The 19,907-nt window shown below is 37.1% G+C and overlaps 1 protein-coding gene across 1 annotated transcript; it reads left to right on the top strand.

Moving 5' to 3' along the window:
- The first annotated feature begins 553 nt into the window (after window positions 1-553).
- Window positions 554-13,509, top strand: LOC137025003 (uncharacterized). Its single transcript, XM_067393008.1, has 9 exons — window positions 554-1,130; window positions 2,566-2,728; window positions 8,384-8,591; window positions 8,730-8,816; window positions 9,192-9,283; window positions 10,585-10,812; window positions 11,894-12,321; window positions 12,775-12,948; window positions 13,191-13,509. Exons 1-7 carry the CDS (start codon window positions 753-755, stop codon window positions 12,178-12,180), a joined length of 1,443 nt encoding a protein of 480 aa, XP_067249109.1. The 5' UTR covers window positions 554-752; the 3' UTR covers window positions 12,181-12,321; window positions 12,775-12,948; window positions 13,191-13,509.
- The last annotated feature ends 6,398 nt before the right edge of the window (window positions 13,510-19,907 follow it).

The raw sequence follows: 19,907 nt of genomic DNA, 5'->3' as shown, positions 1-19,907 counted from the left end.
CCGGAATGAGAGTATAGTACCTAGCCATATCACCTAGAAAATCACAACTTTTCATTTTCCGTCGGTCTTAGTACATGATGTAACTACAGAAGAGTCAAGTTTTAAATAGGAAAAATATCAAAACTCTTTGGTCATTTTTTTCTGAGCGAGATGTTAACGGTCTCATCAGATTCAATGAACTATGCTAAGCTATGCTAAAAGTGGTACCGCCAGACCTGGAGATTGGCTGAATGGATTTGAAAACGGTAAAACTGAACTGTTTAAGTCTAGGGGAGTTGGAAAATGAGCCTATTTTCAAAAAAAGAGGAGTGTTCCTTTAACTCTGCAGGACCATGGCCCTCCAGGATCAACGTTCCCCTGGTTTAGGGATATGTAAAGTGGGAGGAGTTGGATCCAGATCTAGGGGGTGGGGATGGGAAGGTTTAGATCCAGGGGGCGGAGTCGGTGGGTTAAGGGATATTTGTAAAGGGAGGGGTTTGATCTAGTGTTCTGCAGTGTGGATCTCATGAGTTTCGCGCACCCTCACTTTCGCACTGCATGCCTGTGTCAAACGTGGAGCAAAAGTGATCTGTGCGTTATGCCAGTTTTTCCATGAATTACCCTCACGGCGAAAGCATGTGTAACCTGTTGTGATTAACGCTACATTCATTGTCTGTATATGAAGTTTGGCTCAAAGCAGAGTAGGTTTGCATTCAGAGCGGTCGTGAGTCCGTGTGTTTTCAGTAGATTTTGTATTTCAATTCATCAACATCATGGTCAATTATTGTGTTTGTGGAGGGTGCACAAACTCCAGCCTGTCAGGACATCGAGTCCACAGGTTCCCTAACAAGAAAAAAAACTGCTCTATCTTCGGTGCCTGGGTGCGTTTTGTGCAGACTAAGAGACGGGACTTCAGTTCTGCATCTGCTTCGAAAAACGCGGTGGTGTGTAGCGTTCACTTCAAACCGGAGGATTATCGTCCCGGCGATATAATGGAGGTCAACATGGGATGCCGAAGCAAGAACCAAGTGAGGCTCCGAGCTGATGCGGTTCCTTCGGTGCACGCAACAATGGTTTCGGCCGGCGGGAGACGTTATTATGGTCACAGATCCGCCAGAAATGCAACTCCACGACAACGTAAAGTGTGCAGGGTAATTCTTGCTTTTTTACATTTTCTAACGATTTCAATAACGAGAAGCAACGTGATGTGTATAAGTTGTTGTAAACTAAGTCCCTTTCATGGAAAGTCTGTTCACGCGGCGGCCATATTTGCGACGCCTCCGGGCAAACCAAGTCCTATATTTGGGGGAATTCTGATATCTAAAAAAACTGCTTGCCGAACTCACAATTAAATAACATATTTCAAATCAACAATAAAATCTGATTTGAACTGTCTTATAAATGTTGTTTCTCATGCTCAAATAGTCTTAAAAAGCTTTATTATAATAGGCTAGACCAGTCAATGCGCATGTGCAGTCTTATGGCAAACCAGCTTATGGCGCATATTCCGCCACCTACTGGTATGGAGTGTCGGGCGACGATATCAAGCAAAGACTATAGCACAACAAGTTATTCAAGGTTATATAACAAAATATTGGTTTATTTCCCTTGATACAAAGTCCCTTTAAAGGGGGTATGGATTACTTTGTTTATAGATGGATGCAGTTTTTGTTTGCTTTAAAACGTGGCCCCCATTCACAACCATTATAAACCTTGACGGACTAAGGATATTTTTAAATATATCCCTGATTGTGTTTGTCTGAAAGAAGAAAGTCATATACACCTCAGATTGCTTGAGGGTGAGTAAATCATGGGATAATTTTAATGTTTGGGTGAACTATCACTTTAAGAGTAGTGTGTCCTATTCTCAATGGAGATATAACTGTATCATCCTTTCTATTACCGTAAGCAGTTCTTACATTGCCAATTTGTTTATGTATATTTTACAAATGTCGCCTTTTTGTTTCTTTTATCCCATCTCTCTCGCCTCATCTTTCAGACAGCTACTTCAATTAAACCTTTCATTTCTGATTTACTCAAGGGTATGTGGATGTCGATATTTGGATGCTTGTTTCACTATCTTGTCCACCTCATTTCCCTCCACTCCAGTCTCTGGTTTCTATGGGAACCGGAGCTTCTAACGGCAGCTGCAGTGACACAATCCCTGCATCCCAATGTGCATACTATCCACCCTAAATAGTATTGAATATTACTAGTGTGACATACTATTTAGGATGGATAGTATGCACATTGAGACGCAGGCAATGACTTTATCAATCAGCGATTGGCTCATTAGAGGGCGGGACGTATTCCGCCATATTGCATGTTGCAGTTTCTCCCATTCATAAGTAATAGGAGTGAACAGTCTTTCTATACCTATAGTCTTTGTTGTAAAGCACCGCACCTATCTTGTAAAAGGCATAATAGCTAATGCTAGTTAGCAATATATTTTGTAAAATCATTACCATATGCAAAGGCATAACTAGTAACCTCAGTTTGCTAATATCATAACCATCAAGTCTAGAGCTTAATGACTTTGTTTGCACAGCTAATTTGTAATTTATTGTCATGCGGTTTGTTTAAAAGGATTTGGGAGACATTGAAAGTAAGGAAGTGGGAGATCAATCTACAGCCAGTGCCGCAGTGCTTGCTGACCCTGAGCAAGAGGCTTTCTCTCCACTGGCCCCTCAGTCATCTGTGCTTCACTTTGGCCCACGGCGTAACCTCACATCTTCACATCGTTCATCAGGTAGATTGACATTATTCATATCTAGATGAAGTGTACATGCCACCATCTGTTTACATAATGTAGGAGGGCAAATAATTAGTAAAGTCTTTCTGAATGATGGCAACTCCAACACTATCTTTGACCTCCATTTTGAACACATAATTGCATTTACATATTTAGATTTTGTGACCGAGTTAGTGTTTGGGATTGCAGTAGGTTGGACAGGGGTACCTAAGCAGTGACATGCTGTTGCACAGTTATATAAAGGTGGACCATAGTGAGCATCGATGCTCCCTGCTTTTCACAGTGCATTGTGGGACTTTTTAGGGAGCGAACATTTCAGTGCCCTGGAAGGATTCTGCCCGTAAAATGGCCGACTCCCTAATCAGTGTTCTGACTACTGAACTAGGTAGGGAGCTGATTGAGATGCACCCTGACTCTGCAAATGGGGAGAAAAACGTCTGCTAACGCTATCTCGCTGTCAGATTAAACGCCTTGAACAGCGTAGCTATTTACCGTTAGCTAGCTGCTTCAGTACTCTTATGCCTCGTTTCCACTGAGCGGTACGGTTCGGTTCGGTACAGTTCGGTACGGTTCGGAGTGGTACACCTTGATCAGGCTTGCGTTTCCACCGCAAACAGTACCCTTGGCGTATAGGCGTGGTGTAGCCGGAAAATAGTGATCGACGTCATTCTCGCGCGAAGAAGAAAACGATATAGTAAACAACAATGGAGGACATACTACAGCAGATCTTGTTCTTGCTTCTCGGCTTGAGGCTGTCTGTCACAAAAAGAAGACGAGTTTTGCATTCGGCGTTTCAGAATACCAAGATTGCAAAGTTCAGACGTCCATGCCGCAGCGTATACCAGCAAGCGGAGGAGAAAACCCGCGTAATTTAAAAACTATTTTACTGTGTCATGAAATGTTGTTTTAAAAGTTTTTCAGGCGAGAATGTAGTTGTTTAAATCTCAAATCTGTGGTTAATTTATAAAGATAGCGCCTATTTGAAAATTTGATCTGACGTTGTCGGAGTTGTGAGATCCAGGCGATCACCGGGCGCTCGGTGCTCATGTACCCAGCCGAGAGCAGCTGTACCTCGGCTAATCCTTCTGACATTCGCCGCTGGCTCTGATGTCTCTGTAATGGTTAAAAACAAGATATCATTCATCTTGTGTATAATGGGCAATCTTTGGTCTCATGAATTTATAATTTGTTCCCGGGCAAATCGTTTTGGCCGAGGGGAAAATGAAGTTTTATAACTTTATATTTATTTAACTTTACCGTTAGTGCGCTGTACGTTTGACTGAATTGTTTGCTCTGTTTGTTTGTCTTTATTTCTTATTGTAGCCTATAGCTTCTCATATTTTATTTATAATGGTTATTATTGATAATTAAAACTGACGTTTAACAAAAAGAGAAGGTTGTTTTGTCTTATTTCATGTAATTTTATTATAGGCTACATACAGTGAAGATAATCAGAGCACATATGCACATATTGCCTGAATCACACATTAATAGGTTTCATATTTTTTAAATAAAAACGAAAAGAGGCAGGGTTGTGTTTTATATTATGTTTTGTTATATAGCCTACATGAAGTGAAGATAATTAATGCACGCATTGTCTGAACCACATGTGTGTGTGTGTGGCGCCTCTTGTGTTGTCATTCCCCTTGTAGCACGCGCAAGTGACGATTCTCTGTCAACCAATCAACGTTCTGCAGAGTGTAGCTCCACCCTTTTGGTACGGTACTGTTGTGCTTGGTACCCCAACGAAAGGGTCCCAAAAAAGTGGTACGGTACGGTTCGGAATTAGGGTACCATTCACAACTTTTGATAATGGAAACGGAAAAAAATGCGTACCGTACCGAACCGAACCGTACCGTACCGCTCAGTGGAAACGAGGCATTACATTGTACTAAATAGCATGCAAAAAAAGCTAGCTAAAGTCAGCGAATAAAACACTGACACAATGATGAACAAGTAACGATAATATTCACAATAACCTTGTTTTACTGAATAATTAAATATACTTTCTTAATTTATATTTGTAAAGAAACCTCATTGCTTGACTGGCTGCTCTATGTAGAATACTAGAACTCCAAATATAATACTAGAACTCTATGGAATACTAGAATAGTGCATAAGTATGCAAATTGGGATGCACCTATGGTTACAGCCTTGATGCAAAGGTAATATAATACAAAGTATAGTTTTATAAATACATAATTAAAATAATAAAATATTTGCAGGATTTACGATGCTGATGACCATTAAAACGTGTCATCACAGAGAAGGGTCTGTTGTGTTTGAGATTATGGGAGGCACTATTAGTTTGGTGTTCACAAACTTACTTGAATATCCAATAGAGACAGAGCTCATTTAGTATAATCTGAAACACGCCCACTGGAGGGAAAACAATCGAACCATCTCCATTGACTTTGTATTGGGTTTGGCTGCCTCCTTGTGATTTCTGACTTATTACAAAAAATAGAACAATGTCTAAAAGCTGCTGTGTGACAAGGTGTACAGCAAACAAGCTAAAAAACCCAGAACTAAGTTTTTATAAACTGTCGACCCCCAAAAAACAAATGTTTAAGGATACAAAATTGGATGCAGGCAGTGAGATGGAGCACAACGGGTCATATTATTATAAGAACTACACTGGAGGGGAACATAATCGGCGACAGGTTATGCAAAACAAACAAAGGGAAAAAAAAACATTAATTATTTTTAACCATGTCAAAGAATTATTTCACCTGTCACTGTTCCTCTCTAATGTATTTCTTATAGTAATTTGACCCGTTGTGCTCTGTCTCACTGCCTGTATCCACTTTTGTGTTCTTAAACTAGGCATGTGACGGTATCAAATTTCGATATCATGTTGCGGTTAATTGATGAAGCTTTTATCACGGTATACGGTATTATCACGATAATAAAATAAGTTGCAAAACAATTTTTGTCATAGTTTAACAGGTTTAAGAACTCTTTTTGTACTAAAACACACAACTCTGACTGAAATTTTCAAACAGATTAAAATTCAAAAGAATTAGGCTATAAAGAAAAACAGATAACACTTTACTCTATTTAATGCATTAACTAAGATTGAGCAGTAGCTACATTTGTTACAGAAAGTGTTATTTTTTGATAATGTTAGTTTAGAAACACAACTGATCATTGTTAGTTTTATCTCAGGTCCTTTTAAATAAGTTATTTTGATTTTAGTAATGTTATTAAATAGTAACTAAGAAATTAACATTAATAATAATTAATACTTTAAGTATTTTTATTGTCAGTTTAGTACTAATGAATTAACATGTTAACTAATGAAGCTGTATGTTTTCAAAGTTTTACTGAACAATAACAAATAATCAGAACATTTCTAATCATTAGGGCATGTTGTAGCAAAGTCCCTAAGACAAGTCATTTCACTCGGCGGCCATCTTTGAAACGCCTCTCGGGCATCCTGGGCATCATGCAGCTCCTAGCAGGTCTACAGCTTATAAAAACTTAGTTCTGAGTTTTTTGGCTTGTTTGCTGTACATCTTGTCACACAGCAGCTTTTAGACATTGTTCTGTTTTTTGTTTTAAACCAGAAATGACAAAGAGGCAGCCTCATGCTATATAAAATCAATGGAGACTGTTGGATTGGTTTCCCCCGGTGGGCGTGGTTTTAAGATTATGACTCGTGTCGCTCTGTCTCTATGAAAAAATAAAAACGCTTATCTTATCAAGATGATTTTCTAGATAGTTTATACTCTTTATGTAGTTTGGGTTAGTTCACCCAAAAATGAAAATTGTCATTAATTACTCACCTTCATGCTGTTCCACACCTGTGTGAACTTCGTTCATCTTCAGAACACAAATTAAGATATTTTAGTTGAAATCTGATGGCTCAGTGAGGCCTGCATTGACGACAATGGTACTCCCTCTCTCAAGATCCAGAAAGCTACTAAAGACATATTTAAAACAGTTCATGTGAGTACAGTGGTTCTACCTTAAAGGTGCCCTAGATTGTTTTTTTACAAGATGTAATATAAGTCTAAGGTGTCCCCTGAATGTGTCTGTGAAGTTTCAGCTCAAAATACCCCATAGATTTTTTTTAATTAATTTTTTTTAACTGCCTATTTTGGGGCATCATTAACTATGCACTGATTTGTTTCAGCATGACCCCTTTAAGAGATGCGTTTCCTCTGCCCCACGAGCTCTCGACTATACATTGCATTTACAAAGTTCACACAGCTAATATGACCCTCAAATGGATCTTTACAAGATGTTCGTCATGCATGCTGCATGCATGCTTCGAATTATGTGAGTAGTCTGTGGCTAACGTCTAATTCTACACTGTAGGAGAGATTTATAAAGAATGAAGTTGCGTTTATGAATTATACAGACTGCAAGTGTTTAAAAATGAAAATAGCAACGACTCTTGCCTCCGTGAATACAGTAAGAAACGATGGTAAATTTAACCACATTTAACAGTACATTAGCAACATGCTAACGAAACATTTAGAAAGACAATTTACAAATATCACTAAAAATATCATGATATCATGGATCATGTCAGTTATTATTGCTCCATCTGCCATTTTTCGCTGTTGTTCTTGCTTGCTTACCTAGTCTGATGATTCAGCTGTGCACACCCAGACGTTAATACTGCCTTTCCTTGTCTAAGGCGTCGAATGGGCTGACATTATGCAAATATTGGGGTCATACATATTAATGATCCCGACTGTTACATAACAGTTGGTGTTATGTTGAGATCTGAGTGTTTTCCGGAAGTCTTTTAAACAAATGAGATTTACATAAGAAGGAGGAAACAATGGAGTTTGAAACTCACTGTATGTCTTTTCCATGTACTGAACTCTTGTTATTCATCTATGCCGAGGTAAATTCAAATTCTGATTCTAGGGCACCTTTAATATTATAAAGCAACGATAATACTTTTTGTGTGACAAAAATCAAAATTACGACTTTTCTACAATATAGTGATCTGAAGCAGTGTTTTGAAATCTGCTATCGCAAGATATTGTTGAAAAGTCGTTATTTTTATTTTTTATTTATTTATTTATTTTTGCCGCACAAAAAGTATTCTTGTCGCTTTATAATATTAAGGTTGAACCACTGTACTCACATGAACTGTTTTAAATATGTCTTTAGTACCTTTATGGACCTTGAGAGAAGATGTACTATTGCTTGCAATGGAGCCGGATTTCATCAAAAATATCTTAATTTGTGTTCCGAAGATGAATGAAGGTCTTACGGGTGTGGAACAACATGAGGGTGACAGAATTTTCATTTTTGGGTGATCTAACCCTTTAACAAAGATGAACACATATAGGCGGATTGTGAACACTATTTTGTTTTCAGACAGTTTTTGTTTTAATAGGCTGACAGTCTCTTCACATCCTGATAGTAATCAATGAACAACGTTTTAAAACATTAAAGTTTCTAAATATTAAAGTCTTACGCGAAAGTCTCAGGACGATAAAATGTTCGACCAGTTTATGCGGTCCGCAGGTAATGATGACACGTCCTACCCGCCTGTCCACCTGTGTAAACTTCTGCGCACCCTGCTCGCGCAGCCAGGAGGCAGAGTAGAGCAGAGTAGCATCTTATATTGTTTACGGTGCGGTCACTGAACCAGAATGGCAGATAAACAGCAGCCACTTTTTGCAGTTTTTCCTCAACCAACAACGCCTGGCACAGGAAAACGAAGTAAGAAAAGAAAAACAGTCCTACAAACGGCTACGACGAAAAAACGTCTGGACCATCAAAGGGCTCAAACCAGAGTGAACATCGGCGTTGCTTTTCCACGCTGGAGACAACTGCGGGACTCAAAGGGACTGAAAACTGACGCGATGCTTGCAGTTTTTCTTTTGGATAGGTAATATATTGTTTGATTTGTTTTTGGTGGAGTATGTTACTTTTTTGAACTGTTAAACTTAAGTGTTTATTCCCTTTACGAATGAGCCCAACACTGACAGCAGCTGCGGTGCAAAACTGAACTCTTATGTTTTCAAAGTTACGAGAAAACTGCAGCATCCACAGCCTTGGTGCATGAACTCCCCAAACCACCACCACCACCAGTTTCGACTAATATTTCCGACCGGTGAGTGAAATGTCATGTTTGTCTTTGTATCAAAATGGTCTTCCTTCATTATTGAGCCTTTTTTAAATGAACATCCTTCTAGCTATTGTGTATGGCGTCATAAGCAAGGGAAATGCGCGATTTCATTTTGCATTGCATGATAATCTGACGATGTTTTCATTGTGGTGTTCTGCTCTGGCTGTGCGTGTTCATGCTTTTCGGAGGAGTCTGTGGGGAAGTTTCATAATTTAATTTTAAACCAGCGAAGCAAACCATATAATACAAAGTTACAAAGCATTTGCTCCCACAGCGTTTCATCTGATTTTGTATTGTGTGTGTATGTATATATGTAACTATTATCAGTTTCTTCAGAGAGCATGTGATCTTCTGTTCTAGCAAAGGGCAGGAGATGAAGTCTGAGGGTTTTGGTCCTTGGAGCTCAGTTTTACTTAAACTTGAGCAAGTGCAAGAAGATTGTGATGGAAATGGTAAGTAAATATTATTCTGTCTGGCTATATATATATATATATATATATATATATATATATATATATATATATATATATATATATATATATATATATATATATATGTGTGTGTATGTATTTTTGTTTTATATACACTACTGTTCTAAAGTTTGGGGTCAGTAAGATTTTTTTAATGTTTTAAAAGAAGTATCTTCTGCTCACCAAGCCTGCATTTATTTGATTAAAAATACAAACAAAAACAGTAATATTGTGAAATATTATTCCAATTTAAAACAGCTGTTTTCTATGTCACTATACAGTAAAGTGTAATTTATTCCTGTGATCAAAGCTGAATTTTCAGCATCATTACTCCAGTCTTCAGTGTCACATGATCCTTCAGAAATCATTCTAATATGATGATTTGATGATCAAGAAACATGTTTCTTACTGAAAATCTTACTGACCACAAACTTTTGAACGGTAGTGTATATCATTTGATTTCTGCAACAAGCACTGGCCATGTACACACTACAGTTAAATTCACCTTCTACTGCTCAGTCCTGTTCTGTACACAGTACAGTATTTAACTCTCAAATTAATGTGGTGACAACCGCATTTACAAAAATTCTGTACAGTTTGTATGGAACGGAGCTGAACAGCTAGTTAAATATGTCATTAACAAACACATATCAGTAGTGTTGTAGTACTCGAGACCGGAATTAAGACCATTTTTTGAAGGTCTTGTCTTGGTCTCAGACTAAAAGGACTCATATTTTACTTCTAGACCGGTCAAGACCACAACTGTCGGGATATTGCTAAATTGCTGTTGCATTGTCTGATTTATTTGTTTGGATGTAAAACTTCCTGCTTCAAATGAAAATGAAATCAATAACTTATTTCTAACATAATTTACTTGGTTACTGTTGTGCCAAGTCAGAAAACAAGGAATTGTCAAAAATGTTACCAAAATTAATACAAATGCCCACAAAATTCAAGATATAATTGCAAAAAAAGTACTTGTATAAGATCTTGATATTTATATTATAACATATGATATAATTAACCAATATTACAAGAAAGAGGGTTGTTTTCACAAATATGAGCACAATTGCAAACATGATATTTAGTAAAAATTGTAGAACAAACTGCAATTTAACTTTGGGAGTGAGTCATGTTCCATACACACACAGAATGATAATTTATGGGATTCACTCCTGTATTTAAATGCGGTTGTGTCTCCACGTTGGTTGGCTTGGATGATAGATTTAATATAGTATATGTACTTTAAGGAGAATCTTTATATATATATTTTCCTCTCCCAGATTCATCCTCTTTCAGTGTGGACATCGTACAGGTGAAGCAGGAAGACCCAGTACAGGTGAAGCAGGAAGACCCAGTACAGGTTAAGCAGGAAGACACAGGCGAGTCTGAGTTTTGGTGCAGTGCCAGCATGCAGCAAGATCCAGAGATGTCTGTGGGTGTAGATGCTAGTCACCCAGTTTCACTTCATTTCAACAAACTAAAAGAAATGGATCATTACTGTGGAAATGGCAAGTAATATGTAATATTGTTATATGAATTTAATGTTATAATGCTGATATGAAAGACTTATTGGATAATTTTGACATTTAAATAAGCACATTAATTTAAAAATTCAATTAAAAAAACTAGCAGTTTATGGTGTAATCAGTTGTATCAGTTACTTAAAGTTATGACCAGTCTTAAAGAAATTAATTCGATTTAATTAGAATTAATTAGATGACTAAAGGTTGACACTAGTTGCCAAAAGTCAGGGTATGGTCACAGACTTTTAAAATTTTTTTTATTTATTTATTCATTTATTTATTAGCACCATCCAGTCGGAGGATATCAAACATGTTTGATATTTTGAGTTTATTTTATAACACATCTTTTTCATTTGCCAACGATGCTTCTAGCAACAAGGCATGTGTTTCTGCGTGAGTTTGTTCTGTTCGTAATGACTTGAAAGTCTGGTAGTGTGTGATCCTTGGTCATTTAATGTATGATTTTTCAAAGTTGGCAAGTGGATGATGCCTAGTGTTTTAAAATCTGTTCAGATTTTAAGTCGTGTATGTATTCCAGCCTTAACTTAGAGAAGTCTAAATAGTTTATGAAACCGGCCACAGATGTCAGTAATTATTTTCATTACTACAATGTTGTCTAAATAAAACACTGAAAATCAAAATGAAATCACTTTAAGTTATACAAGTGAATGTAGGGTGCTCTTGGTTCATTTCTGCTGAAGGCGAGCTCAAACGAGATGAACATTCAATCTGCTTTGTTGTGTGTCAGTCACGCTTGTCAGGAAACCGTTACAAACCGGTGAGAACCGTTACACAAACAGTTTTATCGAATCACGTGTTATCAACAGCTGTTCTCTTCCACAATTTAGTGCGATTGCGTTCATATCGGCAGCGAACCATACCGGAGTTCTCACGAACCGTACCCCAGATTACCCTTTTTAGGCAGACTCTGGTACACGGGTGCGCACCAAAATTCTAGTGTGAAAGGCATCACAACATTATACTGTGCATTATTTTGAGATTTGCTGTATATTTAAATGCATACGTGTGTATATATTAAAATGTGTTTGTATCGATTGATCTACAGGGGAATCGTTACCTTCAGAGGATCTTGTACAAACTCTCAAAAGTGAGGATTTGAAGACTGAAGAGCCAATTGAAGAACAGAGCACGGACAGGAAGGATCACATAAAAGTCTGTTCCTCCAGCATCTCATACCAAGCAACCCACATGCAGACAATCATCCAGACACGCAAAGTGTCTTCTCCCACCACTCCAACTGCTAGCAGGGTTTCTGAACTGACCATGAAGAGTCAATGTGAAAATGCGTTAACTGAAAATGAACTAACTAAAATAAATAAACAATATAAATGAACTGAAACTGTCTAATTCTTGCCAAAGTCAGAGAAGAACTCCAAGTACAGATCGCAGTTCTTCAAAACTGAATTAGAGCGATTATTTGTATAAAATTCCCCCAGCACTCAGCCTGCTCTCCACAAAGTGATTTTGATTATGGTAAGCACATATATCTGCACTGTATCAGTTGAATTTTTAATTGTGCATACTCTCATTTCCTCTATTGTCATTTTTCTGTTTTTGCATTCAGCTGTCATCTACATGGGTTATTTAACAATACTTACAATGCATCCATTTTTCAAACTCTTATTATGCTGTGGTACCTCACTAACAACTGATTTTTATTTATTTATTTATTTATTTAATATTTTCAATATTTACATATTTATTATTATTTTATTTAATAATGGTCATTTTTTCAGTTTTGGACCTGCTTAATTTTTGGCAGTCTGAAAATGGTAATCGGCTTATTAATATTAGCCAGATTATTAAAATCTCAGATTTTTTTTTTTTTTTTTTTTTTTTTTAGTATTAGCATTGATTAGCATGAATTTTGCATTGTTCTTATAGGGACTGTTAATGGATATTTTGTGTTTTTTACCTTTTTTGCAGAGAAACTTTTCAAAGCTTCCATGGGCATTTCTTGGGTAAAAATCCACTATGCAAGGTGAGCAGAAACGCAAGGCAGAAGATCAGGCATGGGAGACATTTCATTCTTCACATGGCAAAAGGATATCCTCCAATCAAAACATTACCCTTCTTGGACTACATAGAGCAGATTAATGAGTGAGTATTAAAATCATTTATAGATTAAAGATTAATCTGACTTGCCATCTCTAATGATCGTCTTATCTCAGTAGTATCATCTCTAATGATAATATTTAAAAGCACAGTAAAAAGTAAAATAAAAATGTTAAACTTGTCAAACCTTTGGTTATTTTAAGGTGGGTGGTGACCCTTCAGAATGGTAACATGAATGTCAGACACTACTTACTGGAATTATTTGCCTTCCTGATGTTTTTAAACAGAACAAGTGGTCCAATCTACTGAGACAAAAGCTAAAGGACATTAACACACACAAAATCCCACAAACGGACACTCAAGGGATCTGGAGACAATCCCTCTACACTGAAGCAGCATGTAAACAAGAGCACTTCATGAGAGCAGGGCTGTGCCTCACTGCATGTGTGCTGGATATAAAAATGTTGAAAGTGTTGTTGATTTTTATATACAAACTACTGTACTTTTGTTTTAGAAGTTCTTCCATTCAATTGCTGTTTAGTCTAGTTTTTTTTTTTCTTATGGCAGAGAAATCACAGTTGAACATGTACATTAAAACAGTTTACTTCGCACATGGGTTCTCAGCCTTTTTTTTTTTTTTTTTAATTGATGTATATTTGGGGCAACGTAATGAAAAAATATAATTATATATTCAAACATTTGATACAAATATATGATTTAAATACCTTTCATAAGAATGTCTAGTAAATATTGATTGAAGTAGTGTTTAAAGATTGTTTGCATAAATGTATTATTTCAGGAAGTAGTTAAGGGGAATTCTGCACTTTGGGAGAAATAGAATTGTTCATAAGTTCAGGTGCTGTAAAGAATTCTGTTTCAAATGTATGAGCACGAGTAATTGTTCTTCTAGCAGACTTGTACCACCTCAGAAAAGGGTTTTGATTTCTATTGAATATTTTGTTGCAGTTTTTCTTCTTTGGCTGATAACTCATAAAATTTATTTTGAGACTAGTAATTGGCATTAAAAGATGTGACTTGGGCTGATTTTTTTTCTTCTTCTTTGTATTATACATTGAAACAAGATCCTATTCTAGAATACAGAAAGGGTAACTAGACTTCTGAAGCATTTGTATCTGGATGCATTTAAAACCTTAATTTCATAATGCGTTCAATTTAGAGAGACAAAGGCTGACATTTTCAGGTGTTATCAGTTATAATCAGACCACAAGGAGGTGCAAGATCTCTACAAAACATCTGTAGTATTTGCAGTGTCCATAAGTCAAGTCCCATATATTAAAAAAAAAACCTATAAACCTATACATTTTCAAATGTTGAGAAATGTAAAATAAAGTTTGGAATGAAATCCTTTGTAATCAAATGTAAGCAAATATGTGATTAACCACGTGACCTCATTTGCACAAAAGGTGCTTGCTTCCACTAAAATAGAAGAATCATCTCAAATCATGCTGGAAAACATCATCGGGGCTAATATTTTTGTTTGTTGTGTGTTTTTATGCTGATGATTTAGAAAAATGCCAAATTAAAGCATTTTCAGTAGTGGTCTCAGACTTGGACTCCTAGCCTACTGTATGCTCCTGAAAAAAGATGATGGCGAGAGGTGCAGACATGGCATTTTTACAGTTTGGCTTGCTGGTCAGACCGTCAGAATCAGTGTGTGAACAGTGGCTCTGATGTTCATTTATGTAACCTCCGGCCTCCAAAGTATGCAAACCAGGGTCTCGCCTGATCTTGGCGGCTGACATTGATGTGTGAAGACAGGGATTGAGGCAGGAGAAGGCGCTTTATGGCACCAGGGCCCCACGGGCTACAAAGAGATGCTTGTATTGCTGGCCATCTTCTGTTTGCTGGCAGTGTTAGAAAGGTTTTCGGTCACATCTGCCAGATTTGCAACATGCTGACATAAACGTTCTGGTATATGTGTGTGAACATAAATTACGGTAAAAGCACAGCGATCAGCACCCTTTAGCAAGTCATTGTGGGGTTTTTCCTGCTGCAAGAGTCTTTGTAAACTCTTTTGTTTCAAATGAACATTACAAAAACTGATTTATTGATTTTTTTTTTAATTATTATTATTATGCACATCATGATGAGCAGGGGCCCCAAAAGTATTTCAACCAATACTTCACCCTGCAGTAGTTGGCTGTCACTGGAATTGAAGGCTTGGTTCACCTAAAAAATGAAAATTCTGTCATTAATTACTCACTCTCATGTTGTTCCAAACCCATAAGACCATTGTTCATCATCAGAACACAAATTATGATATTTTTGATAAAATCAGTGAGCTTTTTGGCCTCCGATAGATTGCAACGTTTGCCACTTTCAAGGCCCAGGAAGGTAGTAAAGACATTGTTAAAATAGTCTGTGACTGCAGTGGTTCAACTTTTATTGAACAATATTCTTCCCTATAATTCTCCTACGCTGTTTATGTTGTAGATGCAGTGCATCGCTTTCAGGTTTTACGTCAGAGTGCCAACGCTGGGCCTTGAAAGTGGTAATTAAATTGCTGTCTTTGGAGGGGTCAGAAAGCTCTTGGATTTCATCAAAAATATCTTATTTTGCTGCAATCTAGTTGCATTTACAGGACTTCAACCAGCAGATGTCGCTAGAGTACGGAATTTTACAGAGATTTGCAACAAAGAGTCATTTTAAAGCTGCTGTCCGCGATTTTTGGCCCTCTAGCGGTTAATAAACAGAATTGCATGCATCTTGTGGAGGAACATTCTGGCCGGAGCTACTTTTCTCCATGTATGTCTATGGCGAGTCACGCAGTTACTGTGATACTCTGCGGCGAGTCTTACCAGTCCAGTCTGAAATCGTCCAAATATACAAACTTATTATAAGTGTACCATAATGATTCAGGATAAGAAAAAAACACGGTTTGGAAAATGGATTCATGTTGTATATTCTCATTATATACTTTTTGTACTGTTTTAACACAAAAAAGTTGCGGACTGCAGCTTTAAAAAGCCTATCACTTCTATCATCGCTAAGCACAAGCATTTTTCAAGTAAAACATTTCACAAAAAAAGACAAATATGCTTGCGAAGTGTTGAATTAAAAAACTATATATTGTTATACTGAAAAATGACAGTCACCATTTAAAGGGTTAGTTCACCCCAAAATGAAAATTGTCATTAATCATGTCATCCAAAACCTGTAAGACCTTTGATCATCTTCAGAGCACAAATTAAGATATTTTTGATGAAATCTGTGAGTTTTTTGGCCTCCGATAGACTGCAACTTATGACCACTTTCAAGGCCCAGAAAAGTAGTAAATACATTGTTAAAATAGTCCAAATGACTGCAGTGGTTAAACCTTAAAGGGTTAGTTCACCCAAAAAGAAAATTGTCATTAATCATGTCATCCAAAACCTGTAAGACCTCTGATCATCTTCAGAGAACAAACATGATGTTCTACAACTTTTATTAAATGATAAAACTTACAACTTTACATTTTATACTGGTTCATGGGTTCACTTGGCCAGAACGAAGCCTCGTTTCCTGAAATCACATGACTTGGTCAGTTTGAATCAGGCTACAAAGCATTCATTCAAAAGATTTGTAAAGTTTACAGGCTTCTTTACACTGTTTTGAATGCAGTTGTATCACTATTTTGTGATATCTTTCCCCCAGCTTAGTTCGATATTTTGTTTGCAATCTAATGTAATGGCCTTCATACGTTTTCTACATGTTGGGGCAATTGTATATTCTTTCACTGCTCGTAAAAAGAGAAAAACGGGCAAGGAAGAGCGATAGGCGTACAAAGAAAAAGAGAGAGAGAAAAAACAGATGGGAGTTTTGAATTTGGGTCTGTGTATGTGTGTCTTAGAGAAAGGGAGCCTCTTATTCTCTCTCAGCAGGAGCTTGGCCTAAACTTCGGCCTAGTCTCGTCTGCCCAGCAGGAGACTTTCCTGAGCTGACTGCCCAAGGGAGGGGCACCTGCCCCTGCCACAAACACTGCAGCACAGGCAAGGGACGAGGAGGGGAGTGTGAGGATGGAAAGACACTCAGGATTCCAGGAACAGGAACATGTGTTGGATTTATGAAGCACACAGGTAACACAAAACGATGCAGAGAAAAAAAAGGAACTATTTCACCCCATACGTACCTCTGAGGTCTGTCTTCAGCAGCTTTCTGCTGCCTCCTTCAAAATGAGAACTTTCTCTCCGACAGAGTCACAGCGGTTATTGTTGGAAACCTCAACTATACCAACTCTTGGTGACTACCAATATAAACTGACAGCTTATGGATTTGCTGCCCTCCCTCATGGCAATATTTTCCACTGTTTGGGTTCGTTGGATACTAGCATATGTTTGAAGTTTATCACATGCTCAATCATTCAGACCCTCTTGAGAGAGAACAACGGATAGAGGGTCTGAATTCAAGACCCCAAAGTCCTCCAGCTGAACTTGAATATTGTCATTAAACTATGAGGTTTGGAATGTTCCCCAAAAGACTTAGTAACACTTTATTTTACAGTGTCCTTGTTACATATGTTGCTTGAAATAACAGTAAATTATGTATAATTACAGGCAACTAACCCTTAACCAAACCCTTATCCTACCCTAATATTTAATTACACTGTAACAATGACATGAAGTGTAACCAACTTCTTCATGCTAAATGCTATTAAATTAATCTGAACCAACAGTTCTGCCTATATGATAGAGCATAAGGAGCAAAAATATTATAATAATTAACATTTTTCATCATTTATTCACCTTTACTGAGTCATTTTGACCCAATATTAGTTTCTTTCTTTTGTCAAACGCAAGATGTTATGTTTGGCAATAAAATTTTCCTTGCAAAGAAAGATTGATATATACTGCCACGCTCCAAAAAAAAGCATTATAAAGTATCACAGAAGTTGTTCATATGATTAATGCGCTATATTGCAACTCATACGATAAGTTTGTGTGAAGAACATTAACAAATTTAAACCATTATCCACCGATTTAGTTATTCAGAGCTACGGTACTGAGGAAGACTATCAGTGAACATTGACAAATCTCATTTCCACCTAAAGAGCATGGATTCAGTAGATTTGAATTATAGTGCATTAGTATGGGCTACTTTATCACACTTTTTGGAAACATGACCGTATAAATCCATCCATTTTACTTATTTTGAACACAGAGGCTCAGACGTACTTCCTCAACGTATAAAGTAATTAACGGGATAGTTCACTCAAAAATTAACCTTCTGTCATCATTACTTACCTTCACATTGTTCCAAACTTGTATGAATTTCTATCTTCTGCTGAACACGAAAGAAGATATTTTGAAGAATATGGGTAACCAAACAGTTGATGGGCCTCATTGACTTCCATAGTATGGAAAAAATACTATGGAAGTCAATGAGGCCCATCAACTGTTTGGACCATATTCTTCAAAATATCTTCTTTTGTGTTCAGCAGAAGAAAGAAATTCATACAAGTTCGGAACAACTTGAGGGTAAGTACATGATGACGGAATTGTCATTTTTGGGTGAACTATACGTGGTTGTAACGACACAGAGGTGAGTAATTGGTGAACTATCAATTTTTTAATATAAATTACTTTAATATAAAATAACGGACATTAAATGCACCACAAAATTGTTTTTCACAGGATTGTGCAGTGTGGATCAGTGGGACAAACTGAAGCTATGTATTCTCATGCAACAGGACATCATTTATGACTTTCACCAGTCTCGCACCGTGAGTTAGGGACATACACATACAGTATTACTCCTTCAACATGCTGTAATGTTTCTCAGGTAAATGGAAACACATGCCCAAGGAAAATGAAAAGAGAAAGGGAGGTCCACACATCAGGTCCTCATGGAGTCCCATGTTCGATGGCGTTTTTCCAAACTACATTGTAGAGACTGGATGGATCTTGTATTTAAAGCAAATGAGGAGAACATCAGTGTTTTATGATATAGCGTAATGAAATCACAACCCAGACATGAAAATGATGTTAGATTAGGTGTTTGATAATTGTATCCAGCTTATCTAAATCAGGATGTTTCAAATTATTTAGTTGTTATTTGTGTATTGTTGATTTTATATTCTTTTTCTTGTTTAATCTAAAAAAAACATCAGCCAAGACCCTAATGCATCCCCAAGGGGCTAAAGACACCCCTGTGACACACACATAGACATCTCTTTACTGTTCTCTATCAAACAATATTTGTTCATGTGCGTCACAGAGCAGCAGGCAACCACAAATCAATGCAGTGCTGCCATTCAACAATGCGCTTGATTTGTACACTTTTCAAAGACAAGGCTCCATTTTGGGTAATCTGAACTGGTTTATGATGATGTCAATAAGTCAGAAACTGCATTACAGAGTTTACTAATCAAATTTGAAGGTCGAAACACACACACTAACATTTGTGGGTCAGTTTCAGAAAGTGCAAAAAGCTGATACAGACTCAATAAGGCTGATATTATCCAATGAAAATACGGTCACATCCAAGCACTGCAGTGCAATACACACACACCCCATGCAAGACCCACAAAAAAGTGAATGCTAGCAAAAGCATAGTCCAGGCCAATGCAGACACATAAATAAATGCTTCCTGAATGAAAACCATATTTCATTTTTTTATTTGTACAGTCTCAATCTCTCCTTCTTTCTTGTTCTTTTCTGTGTTTTTCTCTTCATTTCTTATTAATTTCTCCATCTCTGTGCCCTTTCGTTCCCTCTCTTCATTTTCTTCACTGAAAAATCCACTCATCTGCTATTGTAATAAGGACAGTACTCCTTTACAGTGTCATGTTTCTGCAGTATCATTTAGGCAGTGTCAGGAAGTCTTCTAAAGCTTCCCAGAAGACTCATGAACCATTCTGTTGTTGTTCTTACATAGAATATTTCTTTATTGACAATTGTATGTTATAATAAGCACCTCAGATTTCACTTATAATTCTTTCAGCCAAGCTTTCTTGTGCAAAGCAATGCATTATTAAACAGTAAATCAAAACAAATATAATACAGGTA

Source organism: Chanodichthys erythropterus, chromosome 2, assembly GCF_024489055.1.
Source record: "Chanodichthys erythropterus isolate Z2021 chromosome 2, ASM2448905v1, whole genome shotgun sequence".
Taxonomy (NCBI): Eukaryota; Metazoa; Chordata; class Actinopteri; order Cypriniformes; family Xenocyprididae; genus Chanodichthys; species Chanodichthys erythropterus.
Note: the sequence above shows the minus strand (reverse complement) of the source record. Positions and strands in the feature narration are given on the sequence as shown.